The sequence below is a fragment of the Leuciscus leuciscus genome (assembly GCF_965113295.1).
Source record: "Leuciscus leuciscus genome assembly, chromosome: 16".
In the NCBI taxonomy this organism is placed as follows: domain Eukaryota; kingdom Metazoa; phylum Chordata; class Actinopteri; order Cypriniformes; family Leuciscidae; genus Leuciscus; species Leuciscus leuciscus.
Window position 1 is genome coordinate 40,598,494 of NC_138740.1, and position 19,490 is coordinate 40,617,983.

At 42.7% G+C, this 19,490-nt stretch overlaps 1 protein-coding gene across 5 annotated transcripts in view; it reads left to right on the forward strand.

Annotated features, from left to right (window-relative positions):
- Positions 1 to 6,119: 6,119 nt before the first annotated feature.
- The window catches only part of LOC309476979 (actinia tenebrosa protease inhibitors-like), a 166,578-nt gene continuing 153,207 nt past the window's right edge, over positions 6,120 to 19,490 (forward strand). Inside the window, exons 1-5 of one of the 5 annotated variants that reach the window (XM_082140127.1) lie at positions 6,120 to 6,261; positions 8,576 to 8,743; positions 9,374 to 9,550; positions 9,837 to 10,004; positions 10,388 to 10,564. In XM_082140127.1, coding sequence (XP_081996253.1) covers positions 6,180 to 6,261; positions 8,576 to 8,743; positions 9,374 to 9,550; positions 9,837 to 10,004; positions 10,388 to 10,564 — 772 coding nt within the window. In that variant the 5' untranslated portion in view covers positions 6,120 to 6,179. The remainder of the gene's footprint in view (positions 6,262 to 8,575; positions 8,744 to 9,373; positions 9,551 to 9,836; positions 10,005 to 10,387; positions 10,565 to 19,490) is intronic. The other 4 variants (XM_082140125.1, XM_082140124.1, XM_082140128.1 and 1 more) reach the window with 4 other exon arrangements.

Below are 19,490 nucleotides of genomic sequence, written 5' to 3' on the forward strand. Positions count from 1 at the left end.
AGGTCTATCTTTGCTCTGCCGAATGTCTGCCACAGCAGTTGGACTGTCTGCGGATGCAGTGACCATTCTCCTGCTGGAACATTGTTCCTGGACAGTCTGTCTGGTCCCACATTCAGGTGGCCAGGCACATGCGCTGCCCTGAGCGAGCGCAAATTGTGCTGAGCCCATACCAGGAGGCGTTTCGCTAACCTGTACAGGTTTCGGGATGTGATGCCTCCCTGGCGATTTATGTAAGCTACCACTGACATGTTGTCCGAGCGGACCAAGACGTGGTGTCCTGCTATTTGGGGACGAAAGCGCCTCAGCGCGTTGTCGACTGCCATCATTTCCAGGCAGTTTATGTGCAGAAGCTTTTCCCGTTCTGACCACTGGCCGAAAAATGGTCTGCCCTCGAGCAGTGCTCCCCATCCCGAGGTGGAGGCGTCCGTGGACACCACCTTCACACTCGAGGAAGTCCCCAGGCTTACACCTGACTGGTACCAGTCGGTCGCTCTCCAGGGTATCAGTGCTGAGACGCATTTTTGATCGACCTTGAGGCGAAAGAGACCTGAAGTCCACGCTCGACGCGGTACTCGCGCTTGTAGCCAGAACTGCAGTGGGCGCATGCGAAGCAGACCCAGCTGGAGAACTGTGGATGCTGCTGCCATGAGACCGAGCATCCTTTGAAACTTCTTTAGCGGGACTATAGTGCCGCGGCGGAAGGTTTCTGTCATGCGCTGAATAGTCAATCTGCGCTGTAGCGATATTTGAGCTGTCATTGACAGCGAGTCCAGTTCTGTGCCCAGAAAAGATATTCTCTGACTGGGAGACAGTGAACTTTTCGCCCAGTTGACTTTGAGACCCAGATTCTCGAGATGTTCGAGTAAAATGGTTCTGTGTTCTATGAGCTCCGTATGTGACTGAGCTAGAACCAGCCAATCGTCCAAGTAGTTCAAAACTCGCATTCCCCGAAGTTTCAGGGGAGCGAGGGCTGCGTCCATGCACTTCGTGAATGTACGGGGTGCTAGGGACAGGCCAAACGGTAGGACTGTGTATTGATAAGCCTGGCCCTCGAAGGCGAATCTCAAAAATCGCCTGTGACGTGACGCTATTTGTATTTGGAAATACGCGTCTTTCAGATCTATTGACACAAACCAGTCCCCGTGGCGAATTTGCGCGAGGATTTTCTTGGTTGTGAGCATTCTGAACCGGCGTTTTGAAAGCGCTTCGTTCAGTTGTCTTAGATCTAGAATGGGTCTGAGACCCCCGTCTTTTTTCGGAACCAGAAATATATCTGTATAGCCCCCCTTCGCTCTGAGCTTGAGATAAAGGCTCTATTGCCCCTTTGCTCAACAGTTTCGCAATTTCGGCACGAAGTACACTTGCTACTTCCTTTTCTACCGTGGTTTCGACTCGCGCCGCACAACGGCGGGGACGTCGAGCGAACTGTAGCGAATAGCCTCTTTCTATAATGTTCAGCACCCATTCTGATACACCGGGAAGCTTTGCCCACGCATGTGCATGCATAGCTAAGGGTTGAATGAGATCGGAGCTCTGGTCGTGACATAGTGGCGACCGGGGAGCTTTGGTATGCTGTATTATAGACACCGCATTTGCAGCGCTCGAGGCGGGGAGTGTTTTGATCACAGCGGGCGGTTCGCCCGCGCTCGGCTCTCTCACGGCAGGTAGCTGAGAGACGGCGAGCGTGGGGGAAACCGAGGGATTCGTCATGTCTGTGAGTGAATGTGGGCGCAGGACAGCGGGCACATTTGCACTGAAAACACCATCGACCTGAGTCGGCTGTATGTGTGTTGGTTTCGTTTTTACAGAAACCGAGAGACATGCAGCGTGTAGTGTTTGTGGGCACTGGGACGTGGGCACGCTCACTACATTCTGTGCGCAATCGACATGAGTCGATTTTATGTGCGCGAGCCCTGTGGGGCGGGCTGTGTCTGTGTGTAGGAATGGGCACTGGGCAGTGGGCATTTTTACTACACTCATAACACCGTCGGCCGTGGCCGGAATACCAGAAAATACGCTCTTTACAGGATTTATCTGGGTCGCCATGAAAACGGCGTTTGTGTACAGGCAAGCGGGTAATGTAACCGACTTGTTTACTGCAGAGTACACTGGAACAGTCGCATGTAATGGAACTGGACGAGCGAGAAGTTTTGGTGGAAACCCGGCCGCAGCGGGGCTTGAACACCGTCGTTTTCCTAAGCTGGCTAGGAAGACTTTGAGGCCTCGGGCTTCATCTCAATCTTCGGCCGAGTCCCACGCTGTGGGGGGCGGCGGCCGGCAGAGCGAGAGCGTGGTCTCTGGTCCCGGGCCTGTCGACGCTGTGAAGCGGCGGCGGGGGGCGGCGGCTGCGAGCTGCGAGCAGACGGCTGTTTAGAGCGGCCTGATGCGGAGCTAGAGCGCTTTGGCAAGAAGTGCTTCATGGCCTGCGACGTCTTTTGTACCTCAGCGAATCTGTCCGCGAAATCTTTGACGGACGATCCAAAGAGGCCAGTAGCAGAAACGGGGGCATCGAGGAACACAGAGCGCTCCGAGTCCGGCATTTCTGAAAGCGTCAGCCAGAGGTGTCTCTCAGCAACGGTGAGAGAGGCCATGTTCCGCCCTATGGCCTGTGCAGCGGATTTTGTAGCGCGGAGAGCGAGGTCCGTAGCGCTCCTTAAATCCGCCACGTTGACTGCTTCCGTGCCTTCCTCGTCCAGCTTTCGGAGAAGGTTAGCTTGGAAGATCTGAAGAGTGGCCATAGTGTGTAGCGCTGATGCAGCCTGCCCAGCGGCGGTGTAAGCGCGACTGTGCAGGGTAGAAGTAGCGCGGCAGGCTTTTGAAGGTAGCGCCGTCTTAGTCCGCCGTCAAGCAGAGGGCGGGCAAAGATGGGCTGCTACTGCCTCCTCCACCAGAGGAAGAGCGAGGTATCCTCTGTCTTTGGCACCGTCCACCACGGAGAATGCCGCTGAAGCAGAGGAGCGCAGCCTGGCTGAGAAAGGGGCGCTCCAAGACTTTGCCAGTTCTTCGTGAAGCTCAGGAAGAAACGGGGCGGGTCTTGAGGGCGTGGAAACGCGGTCCCCTTGTAGGAAACAACCGTCCAGACGGTTGCGTGTAGGCTCGGCGGGCCCGGACCACTCGAGGCCGAGGCTCTCTGTGGCCTGTGTGAGCAGACGCATCAGCTCAGCTTCAATACTGGCCCGTTTTCCTGACGACTCGCGGGCAGAAGAAGGGGCGAGGTCCACAGAGCTCGCCCAATCCTCGCTGCCCGAAGCCAGGATAGAGCAGCTGTCCTCCTCGAAAACTGCCGCTTCTTCCTTGTCATCTCCGGCGGAAGCGGCGGCCAGCGGCGGCCACTGTCCGGGAGTGAGAGACTCGAGAGAAGCAGACGGCGAAGCTGGCAGGCGCACCGGCGAGCTTTTCTCGGTGGGAGGCTCAGGGATCCGCTGAGCACGGCGCTTTTTACGGCGCGGTGTCGCAGCGGGAAGTGCAGGCTCGTGGAAGGTTGCCATGCGAGTCCTCAGAGTCGCCATGGGCATAAGCTCGCAGTGAGGGCATCCGCCGTCGGCGAGCGCTAGAGCTGCATGTCCTTCACCCAGGCAGGAAACGCAGATGACATGGCGGTCCCCGTCGCTGAGTGGGACTCGGCACGAGCCACAGGACGGATGAGACATCTTAAAAAAGACGCTCTGCTCTTTTAGAGAAGGAGTGTGAGTCGCGGCGGCGAGCACACACTATGCAATGAAAAGGATATGACGCCGGATAGCGTAGCAGGAACGGCGGTTGAAGGCGGCGCGGCCAGCGACTCCAGGTACCGAACTCGTCCCGCTGAATGCTTTTTCCACGGCGCGGCTTCTTCTCTCTGGATCCAGCGATGCGTGAGCTCCGCTGAAGAGATGAAAAATCGGTAAGCTAGCCTTTCGATGCTATATTTATAGCCCCAGGCCACGCCCGTTTCGGCGGGACGTGACGTATTGGGCGCGAAGCGCCCCCATTGGTGCTGACGTCACGATAGGGCCTTATCGATAGGCTGCTGCAGTTGCCGCAGGGCAGCCAATAGGCGCGCGAGCTGTCTCGCCTATGTCTGCATGCTGCCGCAACGCGTTTTACATTATTTCAAAATTAAGGATAATTTTTTGGCTTCAGTATTTTTCCCCTAGCGTAAGATTTACGCAGTACGAGAGTACCTCTCGTAAGAGAACTTACCGATCTAAAACCTTTGACCAGTAGTTAAAGCAGTATAAAGCAGTATAAAGCAGTTAAAGCACTTAAAAACCAGTATATATATATATATATATATATATATATATATATATATATATATATATACTTACTAAGGGTTAAATTCAACGAATAAGGAATAGTCGAAAAACTTTCTTTCTTTCTTTCAAAATTCCTTTGGGGGAAAACTGCCCTCTAAAACTCCATGCACAAATGAGGGGTTTCCATTTAGTTAGGGAAAATAATCATTTCGCAAGAGATTAGTTTCAGATTTGGGATTGAATGTAGTGCCCAAACTGGCCAACCCACACACTGTGGGATTGTATTGGATATAATCTAAATCAAACTATTGTGTAGAGGAAAAGTATTATACTTCTTTGAGACCATTGAAAACTAGTTTGTGTATTCTGGAAGAAAAAAAAAACCTGTTTGCCATCATATTCATATAGCCTAGAGCTCTCCTGATTGGCATCATAGCCTGGAGCTTGTCTTGCATCATAACTCTCTGACCTCATTGGAACTTTTTAAAACATGCAGACGTGTTCTATTGTTCTCCAAAACAGATCATCCCAGAGCCATAGAGAGAGAGAGTTGCGACACTCCCATAGACCTCCGTTGTAAATAATGGCGGCGCTTTTAACCGCCTACTTCCGGGATATGAAGATCGGAATAGTTCCAAACACTGTCATTTGGGCGTTGGACACCATTCACTTACATTGCTGCGCGTCGAGTTGTTCCAGAGTTAAGTTGCCGAAATATCGACCTCTTTTGAATTGTCAACTGTCTATATTGTATCAGAGGCCCTTTGCGATGCTTATACTGGTCTTCATTTGTACATGCACAGCGTAATTATTTATATTTTATGTTGGTTGTTTCAACCAATTTTCAAGCACTGCCTGCTAGCTAACGTTAGTTAGCTAGCGCGACTTCGTCAGCTAAGAGTTCGGTAATGAATCGCTACCACCTTTATAGCAACTTTTATTTAATTTAATTTTTTGGGATATACTAACTTTTCATTATGTTATTATTGTCTTGAGTGAAGCGGCTTGTGAGAACAATGCTGGACCTTTAGGATTGTTATGGCCATCACCAGTCCTGTCTGTTTCATGGATCACCTGCCCCTGGTTTTTGTTTTTCTTGTTCACACACACAAGCACACATTTTTGTTGTCTGTCATTGTTTAATAAAAAATATTTTATTTGAAAACCTTCATTTGTATCAGCCATGCTTAAATTCGTTTTTAATCTGTTATAGTTTTGATAATGTGTATGGCCTTAATCTTAAAATAATATTCTTAGTCTTAACATGATCATGTTTCACGTTGTGGTCCTGGGGGTGGCCACTTTCATCAGAAGAAGTGAGCTAGCTTCTAAGCGAATTCTGAACGGACCGCCACGGCAGACCTCTTTGCGTGATCACGAAGGTAGGCTAATGGCTGAATCAAAATTTATAAGCAAAATCACGGGAATCAATAGCCTAATACAGCCCAGTTGTGCTAAAATAAATATCATGAGACGTCCATCATCAGATGAATGATATGGAAAAGTTAAGTTAGAGCCGCTAAAGCCAGTGCTACTACCCATGCGAACATGAACACTAAGCTTTTCCCTCCAAAAATATAGCTTAAAACTTATCTCCAAAAGCAAAACTGACATTAACAAAATGCAATAATGCAATAACAGCTGAAAAAGTACTTGGGTGTGTGTTTTATTTTATATTTACCGTTCAATAATGCAATCGCTGCTGTCTGTCCCATAGAAGAACATGACAGCCAGCGTACGTTTTGGAACTATTGGGGCTTACATGAACCACGTGACAGCCATAGCGGCGACATCAAAGAGTGTCGCAACTCTCTCTCTCTATGGCTCTGGATCATCCCGCCCCAAACTCACGCCATTGGTTGAGCGCTAACTTAAATATTCTCTCGTCCTGAGACAAGTATGATTTCCCAGCAGTTCATTGTATGACCGTAATTGGAGAGGATGACAGCTCGAGTGTACTGCGCTGTGTTATTGTGTCTGTATGGATGCTTGAGCACAACAGAAGCTGCTCCAGGAACCACAGGTGAGATCCATGTTCTTTAACTTCATTACGCAGCCTGAAGAAATGCATGAACAATAGAGCAGGTGACCAGTGAAAGATGAACTTTGTAAATAAATAAATTGTAATATTATCTGAGTCAGTCAATAGAGTTGCCAACTGCCATTAAAACCTGAAAGAAGGAGTCAGTCAATAGAGAAGACTTTTATATTGAAAGGGTTGACGCCTGTTTCACACTGTGCAGTGGGTATGCGGTGCCCAGAGCCGTTAAATATGAGAGTTGCGACAGTTTACACCTGGCCACTTCATGCGTTTTCTCAGATCGGATAGCTATATGATTTATCAAAACGATTCCATTTACACCTGGTCACATAAATGTGTTTTTGCGAAACGGATTTAAATCCGATCTTCAATTCCCGCACTATATGCAGATTTAATGGAGTGCACGTCACCGCTGCATTTTATTGATCATCAGCTAATTTCAAAATCAAAGACCGCAATAAGAGAGAGCGGCAACAGCCCTGGTAAGATCATTTCGTTTCGTTAAGCGTCTTACTTTCACTGTGATTTGCGATAGTTTGCACGTTGGCTTAATGAAGAGATTCTCAGCTGCTCATCTGCGGTGATGCGCTTGTTCCAGTAGCGTCGTCATATCTGGATATAACATTACATATAGCCTATAACACGCTCTCACACGTTTATATTTTAGCATTTTTGGGAGGAGTACAATTTGCATATGTGGTTTTAACAACCAGATGCATTTACACTTGTCCAGTTTCGTCTGGAATGCGGCCCAGACCTCCTCTACTTTTAATGATGTTGATTGTGTGTTAAGCGTCTTACTTTCACTGTGATTTGCGATAGTTTGCACGTTGGCTTAATGAAGAGATTCTCAGCTTCTTATCTGTGATGCGTGTTCCAGTAGCGTCATCATATCTGGATATAACATTACATATAGCCTATAAAACGCTCTCACATGTTTATTTTATTTTATTTTTTTGCATTTTTGGGAGGAGTAAAATTTACATATGTGGTTTCAACAACCAGATGCATTTACGTCTGGAATGCGGCCCAGATCTCCTCCTGAAGTGGTTTGAGCGATCGGATTCAAATCCGTCTCGACTGCGTTTCGGAGGGCATTTACACCTGGTCTTTTCATGATTGGATAGCTATCCCATCTGAGAAAACGCATGAAGTGGCCAGGTGTAAACAGCCCCTTAAATAACTTGCATATGATAGCATTTTTTTTCTGGGGAGTAGCAGAAACACAACATTAATTCAGTTTTTAATTTTGGAGGGAAATGGGGTGCTCCCATAATGTAGAATACAGTTACAGCAACGACCATTTGCAGCAAATTTGTGTAAATAAATGAAGGAGAGACTGCATTAGGCTGAAACTTGAGATATGGTTACTGAGTGGAATAACTATGTTCATAACATTAACGTTACTGTTAACGGGATTCATTTACATGTAACGTTACACATACTGTACACAGTACATCGTATGCATGTATTTGTGTGTGTTCTGATGAATGGTTTGAAAGGATGTAGAGGTAGATATGGGGCGCCGTTTGTAAAGCGGCTCACGCTGAAAATAACAGCAACATTTTGTCACATTTAGTTTCAAACAATGTTTAAAAAACTGACAGTCACTTTTTAGCACATTTACAACAATGATTGTCAACGATATTTTAAATGGTTAACTTAAATCTAAATATTAAATGTTAAATCTAAATGTTGAATCTAAATGTTTCGGGTGAAACTAAATATTTACCTAATATGCAAATTCTCAATTCCGGTAACCGGAAGTGGCAAAATAAAAGCTCGAGGAGGTCAGTGTGTGTTTATAGCATGGTTTATAGTGTCAAATAATGAATAAAAACCATCTCATCCGAGGAAATGGACTCTTGGACATGGATTATTGTGATAATAACTACCTAAAATAATAAACACGTTTGGAGAAACTGTATTTAAAGAGTAGGCTGCTTCAATGAAAAGTGCGGGACTTATGACCTGTAGCAGTAATAGCCAGCCACGAAGGTGCTCACTTTGACTGAATGTCTATGCTATAAACCATGCTATAAACACACTGACCTCCTCGAGCTTTTATTTTGGCACTTCCGGTTACTGGCATTTTGAATTTGCATATTAGTTAAATATTTAGTTTCACCCGAAACATTTAGATTCAACATTTAGATTTAGATGTAATATTTAGATTTACATATGTGAGAGTGTGTGACTCAAAGATGGATTACGGCCCAGCTGAGTGGCCCATAGTGACCCAGCACACACTTCATCTTGGTGTGGTCCTAATATATAGTGTGTTTTGTCCATCTAGCTGCCTGTAGACTGCCTATAGTGCCTGGTCCTTGTGAAGCAATCATTCCCAGGTGGGCCTTCGATTCTTCTGTGGGAAAGTGTGTGTCCTTCATATATGGAGGCTGCAAGGGGAATGGCAACAACTTCTACAGCCAGAAGAAGTGTGAGGAGTCTTGCGGAGGAAGAGGTAGGACACACACATTACACTGGGGGAAAACAACAACACATTATTTTCTTTAATATCGTTTATCTTATTATCAAAACTGTAAAGAGAAGCTCATATTGTGATACTTGTGTAATTTTTTGTTTATGTTTTTGAAATGTTAATGTATCATCATGACATGGCCTGTCAGGAAAAGAAGACCCAAAAGCTGTGAATTTGTAGCAAATCAAACTTTAATTTTATGGGGTGGCCTGTCGAGTGTGTGACTCATGGCCTAATGGTGTCCCTGACCGGCATTAGCCTAAATAAGTTGAAACATTAAGCATTTAAGTTAACTGAAATAAGTTTAAGCTGAAGCTCTAAAATTACGAACTGGAAAGAAATAACAACTTAAACTAAGCTTAAATAGCCTATAGCTAATGTAACCCTGAACATGTCAGAGTAAGGCTGCACCGACTGTATATTTCCCCCAATATACATATTTAATGCCTAACCCTGATGTTCAAACGTTCACCTATGGAAAGTCCTCATAATTGTGTGTGAGAGTGTGTGTGACTCAAAGATGGATTACGGCCCAGCTGAGTGGCCCATAGTGACCCAGCACACACTTCATCTTGGTGTGGTCCTAATATATAGTGTGTTTTGTCCATCTAGCTGCCTGTAGACTGCCTATAGAGCCTGGTTCTTGTTTAGCATACATTCCCAGGTGGGCCTTCGATTCTTCTGTGGGAAAGTGTGTGTCCTTCATATATGGAGGCTGCGGGGACAATGGCAACAACTTCAACAGCCGGAAGGAGTGTGAGGAGAATTGCGGAGTCATGATGAAAAGAGGTAGGACACACACATTACACTGGGGGAAAACAACAACACATTATTTTCTTTAATATCGTTTATCTTATCAAAACTGTAAAGAGAAGCTCATATTGTGATACTTGTGTAATTTTTTGTTTATGTTTTTGAAATGTTAATGTATCATCATGACATGGCCTGTCAGGAAAAGACCCAAAAGCTGTGAATTTGTAGCAAATCAAAAAGGAGTGTCTGCAGAGCTGTCGCACTAAGTGTGTGTGTGTGTGTGTCTCTGTCTGTGTGTGTGTGTCTCTCTCTGTGTGTGTAGAGGCATGTAAGTCCAAGCCAGATTCCGGTCCGTGCTTCGGGATGATGGAGCGTTTCCATTACAACTCGTCCATCATGACCTGTCAGACGTTCACCTATGGAGGCTGTAAGGGGAACCAGAACAACTTTGTGACAAAAAAGGAGTGTCTGGAGAGCTGTCGCACTGAGGGTGGGTGTGTGTGTGTGTGCTTTATATGATTGAGGACACAAATTTGCATAATGACATGGCATGGGTATTACACTGGTATTACAGCATAAACATGGTTAAAGAGGACATTTCCTGAGTCCTTGTAATTTAAATGGCTTAAACATACTAAACAATGTTTTATCAAAAATGTAAAAATGCAGAAAGTTTTCTGAGATGGGTAGGGTAAGGTTTCATTTCACCTATGGAAAGTCCTCACAATGATGAGAGTGTGTGTGTGTGTGAGTCCGTTGTTTTTGTGTGTGTGACTCAAAGATGGATTACGGCCCAGCTGAGTGGCCCATAGTGACCCAGCACACACTTCATCTTGGTGTGGTCCTAATATATAGTGTATTTTGTCCATCTAGCTGCCTGTAGACTGCCTATAGTGCCTGGTCCTTGTAAAGCATACATGCCCAGGTGGGCCTTCAATTCTTCTGTGGGAAAGTGTGTGTCCTTCATATATGGAGGCTGCGGGGACAATGGCAACAACTTCTACAGCCAGAAGGAGTGTGAGGAGAATTGTGGAGTCATGATAAGAAGAGGTAGGACACACACATTACACTGGGGGAAAACAACACATTATTTTCTTTAAAGGGGGGGTGAAATGCTATTTCATGCATACTGAGTTTTTTACACTGTTAAAGAGTTGGATTCCCATGCTAAACATGGACAAAGTTTCAAAAATTAAATTGTACGTTTGAAGGAGTATTTCTGTGCCAAAAATTGTCCTTCCGGTTTGTCACAAGTTTCGGAAAGTTTTTTTCGAGTATGGGTCTGTGTGACGTCAGCTGGGGCGGAATTTCCTTGTATGGGTCCTAAGGGCACTTCTCCCGGAAGAGCGCGGGCGCGCACGCACTCGTAGACCAGAGAGAGAAGAGAGAGAAAGCAGTACCTCATCAAAGCGCTCTGCTCGGCTTTAGGGAAGTCAATGTCACCAAAGAAGTGGGTTTTTGGTTGCCAGGGCAAGACAACCCTGCACAGATTCCTAAAGAACCCAGCGTTAAGGGACCAGTGGATGGAGTTTGTTTTTCCAGAGCATCAATGGAGTTGTGTAAGACTGTTTGTTCCCTGCATTTCGACGATGATTGTTTTATAAACAAAGCCCAGATCGACGGATTTGCAGATCGTCTAATGCTTTAGTATCGAGCAGTCACAATGATAAAGGTTCGCGGTCGTGCGTTGGAACCGGGCGGTGAGTAAAACTGCTTCAAATGTCTCTGTGTGGTGTTAGCTCAGCGCGTTAGCACAGCTTTAGCTCCGCCCACACGGCCCGCCTCCAGCCGCTCGTTTTTTTCCGGAAAGACACGGTACAGCCTATCTTTCTTTTATAAATATAATAAAACTAAAGACTTTTTGGAGATATGAAGGATGCAATACTACTCTATAGGTACTCAAGATTAACATGAGATTGAGTGAAAATGAGCATTTCACCCCCCCTTTAATATCGTTTATCTTATCAAAACTGTAAAGAGAAGCTCATATTGTGATACTTGTGTAATTTTTTGTTTTTGGATTTGCAGATGACTAGTTTCTCACGGTGAAGAGAATGCTGTGAATAAGAAAGGAGCATTTCTTTGTTTTAAAACAGAAAAGTGCAACATGGATCTGTTTCCACAAGGCATTTACTTCAACATTAACACAATAAATAGAAACCTGTTAAATTGTCTGGTTGTGCAGTTTATTTTTATACATTTTAAGATGCTGTGGTTATGTTGTTGGGTGTTTTTTATTTATTTTTTTTTTTTTTTTTTATAAAATTAAATAAAATGTATCTAATTTAATTTTAATTTAAATTAAATAAAAAAAGTATTTAGTTTAAAATTTTAATTTTAGGGATCTGCTCTATTTTCCTCACTGAATATTTTCCCTGGATTCCCCAACTGTATTTTATTTGATCATAAAAGAGGTAGAAGATACCAGATCAAGTTACTCACTGGTTACTGTAAGGGTTTATGATTTAAAAAAAAAAATTTTTTTTTATAATAATCAATTTTATAATTTATATAATTTACATTTATAATTTATTGCATATAATAAAACCATGCTGCTAAACCACAACAACGTTAATTTGTCTAATTAATTTAGACGCGTAAATGATTTAGCTGTTGTTTATTATAATCAGACAAATTCAGGTATTTGAGCCTTGAAAGGGCCTTTGTTTGAGCTCTTTATTAGAGTATATTTTCCTATAGCAAAAGTTCATTTATTTTAAGTGAGTGATTATGTAAGACAAGCAGGTAAAATGCATGCAAGACTTGTGTATACTATAGGGTGCCATGTTGATGACTGGTGGATAGAGGAACAATGGGGTGTGTTGCAGCAGCAATGTTCATATGATCCGCGGATCATTGTGCTTTTAATAGCTCTTTTTACTATCAAACACGTCCCGCAATTTAGAAACGGCAAACACTGCATTTTACAACAATCACAGATTGTGCTCAGTGCTGATTCTGACTTAGCCTAAGTTTGGGGAGAAATGACAGCGCGCTGTGATGGGAAAGATGACGCGCTAGACGAACACGGCTAGTTTTTAATAGTTTTACCTCACATATCTTCTTTTTATCATCCTTGGAAGTCGAAATCGAAAATAAAATTAGATTAACTACCTAGATCAGATGTATATTTCATGGGCAGACTCTCTCGAAGCACTCGGCAGATATCATGAACATTGTCAGATAGCTTTGTGAAATACTCAACTCAAAAGTCCATTGGATGTGCATCAAACTAACATATTCCAACATATTTTGAAATTGTAACATGCTTATTTGTGAAAATATACTTATAATTCATCTCCCACTTCGTTTTAAGTCTGCATCGCACCTCACTATGTTTTGAGGGTTGATTTTAAGGCAAGAATAACACTTCCCCTTGCTCCCTAAAGTTTTGGGACACCCTACACAAGAATGCGCAAAAACAAGGGCTAGGGCAAAAATCTAGGGGAAGGGGAGGTATTGGGACAGGCCCATAATATCCTATACATATAAATACGCAGACGTCACGTTAATTGAGACGAGGGCACAGGGCCGGAGTGGGACCAAAAAATCTAACGGGAAATTTCGTAGACCACTTGCCCTCAGTGGTAAAAAAAAAGAAAAAAAAACCTTTGCTAAAAAATATAGCAGTGAATGAGAGAATATTAATTTTTTTGTTTTTTTGTTCCCATTTGCTCAAATAGCAAAAGAAAAACTCCTCTATAGTTTTTTTTCACAACTTTCAAAAAGAGGAAAATTATTAGTATTATTATATAGTCAAGTCAAGTATATTTGTATAGGGCTTTTCACAATACAGATTGTATCAAAGCAGCTTCACAGTATTAAATTAAAATAATACAACAAAGTTTGTTTCAAGAGGAATTTATTGATTGATAAAATTAAATTAAATATCCCCAAAATATCCCCAACTGAGCAAGCCAAAGGCAACAGTGGCAAGGAACCGAAAAACTCCATCAAGTGACCTAATGGTGTCCTAAAACTCCATCAGGTGCCTTAATGGAGAAAAAAACCTTGGGAGAACCCAGGCTCAGTCGGGGGCCAGTTCTCCTCTGGCATTTATGAGCTAGAGGCCGGATTGTAGTTTGAACTGTAAGATTATATGAATGCCTGGCTGAAGAGATGCGACTTTAATCTAGTTTTAAACTGGGAGAGCGAGTCTGAGCAACGAACAGTATCAGGAAGACTATTCCAGAGTTTTGGAGCCAAATGTGAAAATGCTCTCCCTCCTTTGGTGGTTCTGGATATCCTAGGAATGACCAAAAGCCTTGAATTTAGTGATCTTAAAGAGCGCGATGGATTATAGGGTGATAGAAGATCCGTTAAATAGACTGGAGCTAAGCCGTTTAGGGCTTTATAAGTCAGTGGCAATACTGTACCTTGTAATTAATACGGAACTTTATAGGTAACCAATGCAGTGATGATAAAATCGGTGTTATATGATCATATTTTCTTGATCTCGTAAGAACTCTAGCGGCGGCATTTTGGACTAACTGTAGCTTGTTTATTGAGGATGCAGGACAACCAGCTAATAAAGCATTACAGTAATCCAGTCTCGAGGTCATGAATGCATGAACTAACTTTTCTGCATCAGAAACTGATAGCATATTACGTAGCTTAGCAATGTTTCTAAGGTGGAAAAAGGCTGTTTTTGTAACATATGAAATATGATTTTCAAAAGACAGGTTGCAATCGAGTATAACACCCAGGTCTTTTACTGTAGAGGATAAAGTAACAGGACATCCTATGATGTTAAAGTTGTATTGTGCAAGGTTTTGTGGGCGGTTTTTTGAACCGATAAGTATTACCTCTGTCTTGTCTGGATTTAATAAAAGAAAATTACGCGTCATCCAATCTTTTATATCTTTAACACACTCTGTCAATTTGGGAAAATTTAGCGTTTTCATCCGGCCGTGATGAAATATATATTTGAGTGTCATCAGCATAACAATGGAAACTAATTCCATGTTTCCTTATAATATTTCCAAGTGGCATCATATATATTGAGAATAACAGAGGGCCCAACACAGATCCCTGCGGCACTCCATAGTTTACTGGAGTTATGATAGATTTTTCTCCATTTAAATAGACAAAATGGTAGCGGTCAGATAGGTATGATTTGAACCAGCTTAATGCTTGTGCTTGAACACCAGTTTAATTTTGTAGTTGATCTAAGAGTATTGTGTGATCTATAGTATCGAACGCAGCACTAAGATCAAGTAAAACTAGTATTGAGATACAGCCTTGGTCAGAAGCTAAAAGTAAATCATTTGTGATTTTAACGAGCGCAGTTTCAGTGCTATGATGCGGTCTGAATCCAGACTGAAACTTTTCATAGATATCATTTTGTTGCAAGAAAGAGCCCAGTTGAGCGGACACCACTTTTTCTAATATTAGACATAAATGGAAGATTTGAAATGGGTCTATAATTTGCTAGATTATTATGATCTAATTGTGGTTTCTTAATGAGAGGTTTTATAACTGCCAGTTTAAATGTTCTTGGAACATGACCTAAAGATAAAGACGAGTTAATAATATTGAGGAGAGGCTCTTCCACTACAGGTAACACTTCTTTCAGTAGTTTAGTTGGTATAGGATCTAATAAACATGTTGTTGTTTTAGATGAAGTGATACGTTTATTTAACTCTTTTTGTTCTATAGTTGTAAAGCACTGTAATTGTTCTTGCGGGGTGATAATTGAAGCTGAATTATGAGGCGGCATGACATATTACAGCAGTACGTAATATGCAAGTTACCATGTAGTGATCAGTGACTTCATCACTTTGTGGAATGATATCTATATCGGTTGGATCGGTTCCATGTGATATAATTAAATCGAGTGTATGATTAAGACGATGTGTTGGTCCGGTGACGTTTTGCTTGACCCCAAATGAATTTAATAAATCTGTAAACGCAGCTCCTAATGCATCATTTGGATTATCTACGTGTATGTTAAAATCTCCAACAATTAATGCTTTATCGACATTGACTAATAGGTCTGAGAGAAAATCTGCAAACTCTTTTAGGAAATCAGCGTAAGGCCCTGGCGGTCTATATACGGTAGCCAAGGCTAGAGATAATAGGGATGTTTTTCTAACATCTAAGAGCGTAACATTTAGTACAAGTACTTCAAATGAAATAAACTTATAACCCGTTTTCTGAGTAACATTGAGAATATCTCTATAAATGGTTGCAACACCTCCGCCACGACCAATCAGACGGGGCTCATGCTTATAACAGTATCCAGGAGGAGTAGACTCATTAATACCGAAATAATCATTTGGTTTAAGCCAGGTTTCAGTAAGGCAAAGTATATCGAAGCTATTATCTGTGACTATTTCATTTACAATAACTGCCTTAGGTGTGAGTGATCTAATGTTTAGAAGACCTAGCTTTAGAAATAGTTTTTGTTTACTAATAGCAACATTTTCTGTTTTAATAACAATTAGATTTTTCCTAGATCCTGCATTAGATTTATTATTTGATCTCACTAAACGAGGAATAGACACGGTTTCTATGCAATGTTCTACACTAGTATTTATATCAGTTAAATTGGTGCAGCAGAGACTATGATTTGGACTTTTGGTTACTAGTCAAAGGGTATTTAACATTTTGGAGATGTTATCTGACAGAAGATCCGCTCCGAATCTGCTTGGGTGTAAGCCATCAGCACGGAAAAGCCTAGGACGCTTCCAAAACAGATTCCAATTATTTACAAAGAGCAGTTTCTGCTCATTGCACCATGACATTAACCATTCATTTAGTGCAAATAATCTGCTGAACTTTTCATGCCCTTGTCGGTACGTGGGAAGCTGTCCTGACACAATGATCGTTGTTTCAGGCGATGTGCTGCGTACCGTATCGATTAGATTCCTGAAGTCTTTCTTCAGAATCTCCGTCTGGCGCAGCCTGATGTCGTTCACTCCCGCGTGCAGGACCACAGTTCCGACGCGCTCGTCACCGTTCAGGATCTCGGGAACGCGAGCAGCGATTTCAGAAACACGAGCACCAGGGAAGCAGTGACTTTGCACCTTACTTTTACCTAACGTAGCGTGTACGTGCCGAACGATGGAATCGCCGATGATCACAGCATCGCGTTCTGTTTCGCGTAGAGGGGAGAAGCGGTTTTGTGTGGATAACTCGAAAACCGGGAGGGTCGGAGAAAGTCTTGGTCTAAACCTGACTCGCGTCTTCCGCTGCGGAACCACCCAGGCTTCGTGGTGGCGTGTTGGAGCCGGAGTGAACGAGACCATGGCTGATTGCGACCGATGCTGAGGAACGCACGGAGTAGACGCGGTCGGAGTCAGCGGGTTAGTAACGTTAAACACTGATTTGTGTGCATCGGCGCGTGATGTTTCAAGAGCCAAACACCGGTCTCTCAGCTCGGCCTGTCTCAATAAAAGGTCGTGGATCTGTTTCTCAACAGCTTCCAGCTCAGACTGCAGTGCGTGCAGCTCAAATGTGTCCTCACCTGCACCAAAAGGTAGACTACTTACATCTGATATATTCGCCATTTTAACAGATGGACAGTGAGTTAGCAACAAAGCTACCAGTGATGCTATCAATATTAATACTAATTTATGACTGAAGTCTTGGATATAGTCCGTTTTTTTTTTTGTGGTAGGGGTGTAGAGTAGACGCACAAAAAAAAAAATTTTGTTTGTAAGTGAGTGTGGAGAAGACGCGTTCAGCCATGATCCACGGACGTAACCTTTAAGAGTATCCAGCGTTGGATCACTAATAGGCTTGAGACGCGTCTGCTCAACAGTCCGCGTTGTAACTATGAGGTTTGAGCAGTAACATTAGTGCTTCTCAGTGAGGAAAAGTAGAAAATGTTCGTTGTAAGTGAGTTTAAAGAGAAAAATCAAGAATTATAAATCAAATCGATAGAGCTCCAAAAACAACAACGTGTTCAGACGCGACGCATGCTCAGATTCACAGTAAACAAGTATAACAAGTATAAAGTATAACAAGTATAAATCTAGTTGTCAAGAATGAGGTATGGACACACAAGATTAAATAAGACTTTGGTAATAATGAAGAAGCATGCCGATGGCAATTGTGAATTCTGTGATAGTCCAGAGTCTGTAGAGCGTGTTATACTACAATGTCCTAAATATCAGGAAGAAAGACAAAGATTAAGTTCACAATTGCAAAGAAAACAGTTAAGATTAAACTTAGAAGACATCCTACAAAGAAGCTCAGGTGAAATATGTTTTAATTATATATTTAGTTTCCTGAGGAATACAGGATTAATTAAAATTTGTATTTATTTATTTATTTATTATATATAATTGGAAAGGTTAGACCCCAGTCCAGCAGGTGGCGGTAATGCACCATTAAAGTTAGTTGCCAACCACCATAAAATTGAAAGAAGAAGAAGAAGAAGAAGAAGAAGAAGGAGAAGAAGAAGAAGAAGAGAATAATACCCAGTGTGATTTGCCACGTGCTGTTGACCGCTGTCTTTGAAAAAATCCTGATTTGGGAAACTGTTTGTTTGCAGCCCAAATGTAAGTGAAGTTATATCATGTTTTGATTTTTGAATATCTTTGATTTAGTTGGAGACCTGTTTCTTTTAAATAGATTGTTTGTTTATGGATGAGGAGGTGATTTGTTGTATTTCTTTTTCTTGTAGAGGATTTGTGTGCGATTATGTTACTACTGGATTACTTACCAGAGGACTAGTGATGGCAAAATGAGGCTTCCTGAACCACTGAGACCTCGCAGCCCATTGCTTCAGCCAAAGGTTCATTACTCAAAGCTTCATTCAGCATTGCTCACTAGTGACATCTAGCTACTGTGCAAAGAAATAGCAAACAAATTAATTAATTCTGAACCAGTGTGTGTCGTCCCACCCCTCCCCCCGTTTTTTTTATTTATTTATTTATTTATTTATTTATTTTTTTTATTTTTTTTATTTTTTTATTTTTATTTTTTTCTCACTGTTAATTTCTGTAATCTTTCATTTGCAATAATAAAAAGACCTGAGCAGACATTTGTCCATTGCCTGGGTATAATATAAAATATGTATCTTTCTCTGTCTGAATTTACTTGTGCAGAGACAACTGTCACACACAGTTAATTAATTATTCATAAATTGTTTGGATAGTGACAGTATGAACAGCAAAAGTGACACTGTGTTGAGTGCAGTGCTTATGGTGGAGGGAGTGTAGTAAAGTAAACTGCAACAGAATAGTCTGGGGTGGGAAATGTTAAGAATGGTTTCTGGGGGGTTACTGTGCAGAGAACTGTTACTAGTTTTAGTGTGCTTATGGGACTGGGGAATTTTTTCAAGTGTGTTGGGGTTTAGGCGATTCCTCTTCTTGGACAAAATCTCTCCAGCCTTGGAAAAGATCCTTTCACAAGGAACAGAGGATGCAGGGGAACATAAAGATGCCAGTGCCAGCTGGTATAAATGAGGATACTTTATATACGAAGGACGCGGGCTGTAAGGACGCGGGCGTGAGAATGCTGTAACGCGAGACACGGCGAGACTTGGCAGAATCCAACATGGCGTGCTTCTGAAGCAAGCAAACAAACAAATGCTTAATTAATGAAAGGATAAAAATAATAATATATTAAGTCAAGTAAGTAATTTATATTTTCAAAAAAACACATATTAAACTTGGCAATCCTGGATCATAGGGAGGAGGATTTAGCCAGCTTGACGAGCTTTATTGACGAGAGCTACCAGTGGGTCGTTATGGGAAAATCCAAGAGGAGTCGGAAGGACTCCCCCGGGGAATCCTTTCCGACATCACCAACCGGGAACGACACGGCGGATATATTGCTCTCCATAGACGGGAAATTATGCAGCTTTGATGCGCGGTTGGGCCTGCTGGAGGCTCTTCATCGGGAAATTCAGGCACTACGTGAGTCTCTGGAATACAGCCAAAAGCAGGTAGAAGCTCTGGCCGCGGAGAATAGCACCTTCCGGGAGTCCGTGAAATACTTAAACGAAGAGGTAACACGACTCTCG